This window comes from Trematomus bernacchii, unplaced genomic scaffold (assembly GCF_902827165.1).
Source record: "Trematomus bernacchii unplaced genomic scaffold, fTreBer1.1, whole genome shotgun sequence".
In the NCBI taxonomy this organism is placed as follows: Eukaryota; Metazoa; Chordata; class Actinopteri; order Perciformes; family Nototheniidae; genus Trematomus; species Trematomus bernacchii.
This window is the reverse complement of record NW_022987547.1, coordinates 5880875-5889239: the sequence shown is the minus strand read 5'-3', so window position 1 is coordinate 5889239 and position 8365 is coordinate 5880875. Positions and strand designations below refer to the sequence as shown.

At 36.9% G+C, this 8365-nt stretch overlaps 1 protein-coding gene across 1 annotated transcript; it reads right to left on the bottom strand.

Moving 5' to 3' along the window:
* Nucleotides 1-2115: 2115 nt before the first annotated feature.
* On the bottom strand, nt 2116-6563 carry oaz1b (ornithine decarboxylase antizyme 1b). Its single transcript, XM_034123230.1, is given in 6 exon segments — nt 2116-3246; nt 3384-3469; nt 3729-3901; nt 4123-4200; nt 4202-4256; nt 6365-6563. Coding segments are annotated over 6 exon segments (648 nt in total). The 5' UTR covers nt 6490-6563; the 3' UTR covers nt 2116-3115.
* Nucleotides 6564-8365: the final 1802 nt, after the last annotated feature.

The window sequence follows — 8365 nt, the reverse complement described above, 5'->3', positions numbered from 1 at the left end:
TGTGTTTGTCCTGTATTAAACATATAATAAATGTGTGTTGTTTTTACAGATATTTTAAACAATCACGTTTCTTTGCATGATTGTAAAAGAAAGTCAATTTGAAAGCATTTTAGCCTTTAAATGAGCACCACATTATTTAAAAGAGTAGTCAAAATAACATTTCAAATCAAGCAGATCTACAAAAGACTACACTGCCATAAGGAATTACATAATAATAAGCATGTTCAAATTACCTTTATTTAAATCCTAAGCGACAGCCAATTTCGCTGCTACAGTTCCAGGGTCCTGTCTTGGCTTACTGGGATGCTTGAATTGAGTAGAGCCATCGTTAATGGTATTAGCAACACCTGTGCTTTTCCAACAAATCAAAATGGCTACTGTAGAAAAAACAGGCCTTCCTAACCTAAACCAATCAAGAGCACTAGGTGTTGCTTCGTTCTTAATTAAAAGCCCTGCACACCCACACAGGTGTTTTGAGTTTCTCTTTATTGGACCTCTGCTCAGGTTGAAGATAAGAGCCATGTTGGAAATAACAAAGTCACCAGACTACTGATCTAATCACAACGACTTAAACCGTTTAAAGATGCAGCAGAGCAATGGAAGGCACGCCATCTATCAAGCATGTCAGCACACATACAGAAATATTAAATAAGACTTAATTAAGACGTGTCATTCACCCTGAGCTCTTATTGTAGTGCAGGCCTCCTGGGGAGTTGAGCAGCACTTCTGTTTGTATAACTGCTCACACTGATACATACTGCAGATGCTGCTCAGCAGTTGAATGGTCCTGTGTCCTGTGGAGCCCCCTGGTGGTGAGCAGACTCAAGACATGCTCTGGATGTCTGCCCTGCTCTTTTGTAACTGACCTGATTTCCTTCAGTTTCCGCAAAATGACAATCACAGAATACGTCATGTTGGATAATAGTTTCAGTATGAGTATTAATGTGCTTTATAGTTTCCTCTGTTAGTTTGTAATGATGTATATTAATAACGTATATTGCACAGATGATTGTGTAATACATTACATTATTTTTTAAATCCATGCATAGCATATAAATTAACCCCCAGTAGTTACATTAGTCAGATAATGTATCCAGGCTTTACACAACTGAATTCAAGGCCTGAATATATATGTTTTTTTGTATACAACTATAATTAACACCTTGTTGATGTTGCAGTTCAAGCCTATGTCTGTGGACTTATATTGGAGAAATTAAAAGGTATTCAATGTACAATATTTTTGGTGAAATGGAAGTTGTCACTATATTGACTTGCATGATTTAAATGAATATTTTCATTAAGAAACATTCTGTCTTCACTTAGAAACTTTTTTTCAGAGTATAGACTAGAGGAATGACAGAGCTCAAAGCATTTTAAAACTCTCTTTAGGAAGGGACAGAGCATACTCTTTATCATGAAGAGACTTACATCTTTCAGTGTGTTCAACATGCTCCTGCAGATCAGTCTGTAGAATACAGTGTTTATTTTTATTATGGGTAATGCAGTGTTTTATCCTATTGGTAATTTGCAAGACATTTAGTTATGATTAGATTTACAGGGTTCATACACTTTTTCACCAATGATTTTCAATGACTTCTCCATGACCAAAAAAATTACTCTTTCTCAGCGGTACCACTGAACATTGTTTATTTTAACATGGAACATGAAAATAAGGTCTGCATATGAAACATGTTGTTCCTATCTAAAACAAATCAAATAGGCTTACTAGCTTCTACACGCTATAGCAACTAAAATCTCTCACCAGCAAAATACCTAGTCAGTTAAATGCCATTTTATGTTTCATTACTATACGATACAGTATTTATTATTATAGTATTACTATTTCGGCGATTAGCTAAAATATGAATTACATTTCCATGACTTTTCCAAAACTTTGGGAAAAATATTGTTTTCCAGGGCCTGGAATTTGCATTTTGAATTTCCATGACTTTTCCAGGTTTTTAATGACCGTAAGAACCCTGGATTTAAATTGAGTTATGGTCAGAAAACCTTTTTGCCTGATTTGAAGTTGTTTAGTATTTCTTCTAACCCAAAGGTAATACATATTGGAGTGCATTTATGTGTTGGTGAACAGATGCAGAAAAGTACACAATGGATTGTTTGTTTTGTTTGTTTTATTTTCACAGAAGCACAACAGGTACCACTATGCTGAACAACAAACTCAATACTATCTTGAGAAACAAAGTTGTAAAAAGGAATGCTAAGACAAAAAATAACTACTCATATCACAGCATTTTTTCAGCCTCCAAAACAAAATACTAAATCATAAAGATAAACATGGCCGAAAGAAGCGAAAGCACTTTGGATTATTCCTTTCATGTTGTACCAATACACTCGACGTAGGATCTTTACCGTGAAACTGAAGCGCCTACATCAGACACATGCAACAGCATTCCTCTTTTCACTCTGCCTCTAATCTAAATGCATTCACTATCCAGCTATGAAGTACCAATTATTGGGGCTGTCATTCAAAAGTAAGGTTTGAAAAAATCCAAATACTTTCAAGAGAATGTTAGTGCTACATAATAAAACTGGTCCCACTGAAATGAGTGTTACTTCATTCAGAGAGAAAGAAAATGAGACAAATCCAAAGCCATTGTTTAGCCAATCAAAAAAAAGCTGGAGTACCCGAGTGTAAACCTGATGACCTTTTTATTGTACATTCAAGAACTGAAGAATCCTCCACCTTAATCTATCATAAAAAGGAAATATCAATAAAAACAAAGACTTGACAATAAATGGAAAATATACCAGAACTTATAGCTATGACAACTGCAATATGATTGAAAAAAACAAAGGTTCCCTCCTTTTAAGGTGACAACACCAATTAATCTTCAATGTGAAAAGAGTATAATAAAACACAGAGATAGATGGTGGAAACAGGAGATGCACATCTTACATATTCCCTTGAACACAACAAGCATGGGGGAAATGGATACTTGCATACAGAGCTACTGCAGAGGGTTTAACACAGACGGTGCTTTATATGAGTAAGCTGGGACGGGATGGACAAACATACAATGGGAGGGAAAAGGGAAGTAGGGGAGGGAAAAGGGAAGTAGGGGGGGGGGGGGGGGGGGGGCTGTCCAGTAGGCTACTCCTCATCCGAAGAGTCCCGGTCAAAGTTGTAGGCCATGAAGAATACGTCGGGTCGAGGTGGGACAAGGGCATGGCCCGGTTTCACAATCTCAAAGCCCAGGAAACTGAATGTACGCACCAGTTTAGCTGCAAGAACAAGGCAGGTACAACAGGTTTTAGGTTGCAGTAAAAGTCACATCACAGAAGCCAAAAATAATGATGTTATTAAAGGTATTCTGAAGGAAAGAAGGTAGGCTGGGGAAAACAGGGTTGTTAGCACTTACCACGATCATCTCTTTTCTTGTAAAAGCAGACAAACACGCTAACGACTTTCAGATGTTCTTCAGCATACTCCAGTAGAGCTGCAAAACTGGAAGGAGAACAGAAAGAGGCTTTGGGTTAGAAATGGGAAACAACCTCAGAACATAAAGCACAAAAATCTGTAAAATCAGGCTAAACATCGATAAAGGCTTGATTATGTTCATGCTACCAGGATCAAATCACTTTCCGTTAAACACACTTATATGAAATGTATTCTTGTTTTACTCCTAATATGACTAAAGTGTGCCATTATACAAATCGGTGTATTCCACTCGAGGTTTCTCCTGCTGCTAACTGTGTAGCCTCACCTCTCCTTGCTGCCTTCAGGAAGAGGGTCAAGAGGTATCTCCACGTAAAGTGCGCTGCTGCTCAAGACAGCATCCCACTGTATCGTCTTGGTAACAGTGGGACGACTTTGGAAGTGGAGGATCCCAGGGCGACCATTCCCTGCTGGTTCCTCCGTTACAGTCAGCTTTCGATCCTAGAAACACAAACACTAGTTACCACATGTCATAACAGCAGTGGGTGACGTGTGTTATATTTCATGTCCAATTATAATATAACTAGCATGAAAATTGCCTTTTTATGCTGTCTGTAATGGTGATCAAGCAGAGCAACTAAAGCTAATACATTGCACTTTTACGGGAAAGGAAATTCAGTGATGTGTGACTGCATGCGTGTTTGTATGCTGTGTAGACTTACAGAGTGGAGTGGCCGAGTGTGATCCCGTGTGCCATTCCCTCGCCCACCTGGGATCTTCAGGGGTGGGAGAGGGGCATCAGGAGCACCACTGAGGCCCCGGGCCGCGGGTACTACTACTACAGTGCAGGGACAAACTGCAGGGGAGGACAGAGGAGGAGATAATCAAACACGGTTAAGGACTTGTAATAAAGTTTTTTCTGTAATTCAACATGTGTTAGTATGTGCACATAATTGGGATTTATAAACTACAACCTCAAAGACATGTCATGGCAGTGACTCAACACAAACAAATTCAGACGTTGACCAAAATTGTCCTTGTGTTCCAGGAAGAATTAGCAATATAATTTCACAAATATAGTGCACATTCATACATAAGTGCTCAATCCACAACATCTGTAATATAAGCAGGCCTAAGTGTTCTTTCAAAAGGCTTACAGTTTATGTTCCCCAAAACAATGGCACTGTGTTTACTGAGTTGTTAACAGAACGATTTTAAAGGGTACACTAACACAGCAGGATGCGTGGGAGGCAACCAAGTGAAAATATGTGCTGCCAACAGCACAACCTGTTGGGTAAACAAACCTTATCTTGTGACCTTGTACACAGCGTATAAACTACTGACAAAGCCATGCAAATGCACATTATCATACAAATATAAGCTTATCTCATGAGCTAGTTTATATTAGGGTTGCAACTGACCATTACCATTATTGATTGATGTGTTAGTTATTTATATTGAAAATGCATTTTTCTAATGTCTAAAAATAGTGAAATTGGCCATCAATTTACCATCATATATGACAAACAAATACACCCAATCGATACATTTGAACCACCGTGGACAATTTTGTTTATTAGGATAAATGGGAAATATAAGTATATGTTGTATTATGATTTGTGTTGCAAATACATTATCTGTCGATTGAGAAATCAATATACCGACTCATAATTTCTCAAATGTAATAGAGTATTTTAACAGCTGTCCCTTAGGAGTCAGGTCATCTCTCTTGCCTTTAGTCTGAAAGTGTGGCTTATTGTATTAGCGGAGTTGCAAATCAATATTTTAGATAACTCTTGGTCAATACACCATAGACCTAAATCGTTAACCAGTCGAATAATTGCTTTCTAAGGCCTTATGTAAATAATTCAACAAGTCTACCCACAGTGGATGGCTAATGATATACTCTCAGTTTGTTGTGCAAAGGCAGATTAGGAATGGGAGAGAAGAGTAAAACATTTAATTTAACAACTATTACCTCTTGGTGTATGTTAATTATTCACCATGTTGTCGTGTTTAAGTCTCTGTCGTGCCGTCACGAAGCTGCAGCAGTAAACTGTCAGTTGCGTAATAAGCAACCTGGCTCTTGTCAGCTCACGAGATAAACGTGGCCAGAAATATGTACTGACCTGACGACTTTACGGGCACATTCTTAACCTGGTGTTATTTTACCCTCTCTCTCTTCTGTCTTTCCTGTTATTGATCACCAATGATAATATGGTTAGTTAAGGAGTATACATATGTGGTGAAACCCTACACCGTTTTAACCAAAGATGGAATTTCTTAAATACAGTCTATGGTTTTAACCGTTTTAACCGTTTTAACCAAAGATGGAATTTCTTAAATACAGTCTATGGTTTTAACCGTTTTAACCGTTTTAACCGGCACTTTTCGGCAACAAATAAATAATATCACTTGTTTAAGTCACCCTCGTCCCCACTTGATGACCGTAAACTGTCAGTGTATTTAATATACATGGAAGTCTGTTTGGTCTTTAAATTGGCTAACGTGAAAGTAATTGAAAAACGTATGTATAATTCCCTTGTGGGTATAAGTTCCTTGTATAAACGGCAAATTAAACTTGTTTACCTTCTCCGTATCAAAATAATAATCGGAAACTGTTGAAGTGATGCATCATAATTGAGCTAGGTGACGAACCTAACTCCAGTGATGTAACGTTACCATTTCAACGAGGTTCATTGGCTAACGTTAGCTAAGGTTGTTAATATAGCAAATTAATATCCGTCGCTTATTTCAACATGACAATTTAAAACAACATTATAACTGCAGCTGTCACCTGATGTAACGATGTGACATTGGTGATACACAGTGTAAACATTACATTTAAAGTTAAACGCGTTTTACTTCCGCTTTTCCGTGGCTCCTAGCTTAGCTTAGCCACCCCTCCCCCACACATCACGGTTAGCCGTTAGCTAGGTTTGGTGGTTTTAATCGTTTACTTACTTCCCAATCATGTCACAGATACCGTTACTTAAATCCGCCATGGTAGTTAAAGACTGTTGTTTTCCTTCTTTCTCGCGAGCAAAGCAATGACTGTTTAGGATCCGCTGGAGGTTGGATTTTACCATCCGGCCTCGGGTAGAGACACGACGGGCTGACTGCTCTCTGCAATGTTTGGCTAGCTAATGATCGGTCAGAGTCGAAAGCTGGTAGAGATAACAGCAGTCAAGTCACCCGAAATAAAAGTCATACGTTTCCGTCAGGTTGTTTTCTTCCCCTTCAAAATACAAGTAATCGAAAATGTTTTTATTTGCTCATGCACAGTTAAAGCAATCACATCTTTAGCAACATTTGTATTGCAGATTTAACAAACAATATTGACTTACAAATTGCATCATCTGTGCGTGCCTCTCGCTACATTAAGACCAGCAAATACTCAATATAATTGAAGCATAATAAGACAAGAAATCTGTTTGTTTGACAAATATAATGGCTGACAGCTTTCATGCTTTCAATATAATGTGTTTTATAAATAATTTACCATTTGTATTGTAATTTCTCTGGAATGTAGTTAACATTTGAGGTCCCTGTCCACAAAAGATAGTCATTTATTTTAGCATTTTCATATTTCACATTAGGATCATTTCTGTTTAATTGTTTAGATAATTTTATTTCCCGACGGAACGATATAAATTATGAATTTAGAACATTATTCACAACATTTGGAATATATTTGCACAATATACATTAAAGATAATCGTTGTTAACATATAACAAGGGGGTGTTATAGCTCCCTGCATTTATTTGATGCATTTTAGGAGAGCAGATTGATTGATTGATTGATTGATTGATTGATTGAAAAGTTTATTAACAGCTTGTATATTGGGTACAGTACAGTACAGCTCAAAACATACAATTGTTAAGGGGATGCAGACCAGAGAAAGACTTTCGTCTTGTTTACATCAGGGTCCCCCATTTCCAATTCATCATACATTTCCAATTCATCATAATGAATGACACCATTCTGTTTTGTTGACCACAAATTAGTTTACACTAAAGTGTCCCCTGGCAAGAAATAGGCTAGGGTTGGAATCATAGACTATATGGTTGGAATGAAAGACATTATCTTTAAGATCTTATTCCAGAACCTTGTTTTGAAAGAGGAAGCCATGTTGACAGCTAAGCCTCAACTGAGCTAGCTTCACACTCCTGCTAACAAGCTAATGCTAAGCATAAATGCTAAGCGTTGAACATCCTAGTTAAAATGACTGTTACTTCACGTTGATAAAATAACATATAAAACGCCGGATAATATCTAGAGTACCACCACTAAAGAATATATTTTGTATAAAGTACAGTTCATTTTAATGTCAAAACTAACTACGCGTCCTTCCTGAATATTGAAAACAAATAGCATTTCTGCTACCTGTGTTAGCTGCCGACAGGCTAGCGGCTATAGTATTTACATGAGGGCGTCTAATGGAAAAGTACCGAGGACATAGAAAAACAAAGACACTAAAGGCCTATGATTTTAATATGTTTATTGACCTTTACTTTATTCTGACATTTATCCCTAACAAACAATGTCTTAATTAATGTGGCCTGTGTATCTGAGTGTTAACAGTACTATATTAAATCGATTTTGTGAAGTATTTGTATTTATTATTGTGATTGTTTCCATTTTAGGCTATACAAATGTTGTACTCATTACTACACCACATTTGTTGCATATAGATAGGCTACTTATTACTTTGCATATTAATTTAGAAGATTTCACATGGAAAACTTCTGATTAGTTGTACTATTTTCATTTTGGCATTTTATATACCTTTTAACTACACATCACTTTAAATAGCAATCCAACTTCCACATGAACTACAATATTAAAGCACTAGGCTACGTGTTATTGCATCAATATCAATAAAACAACAATATAACACTTCCAGGTAAAGTTCCTATAAATAACTGAAGATAATGAAATATATCATTAGATTATATTAATTG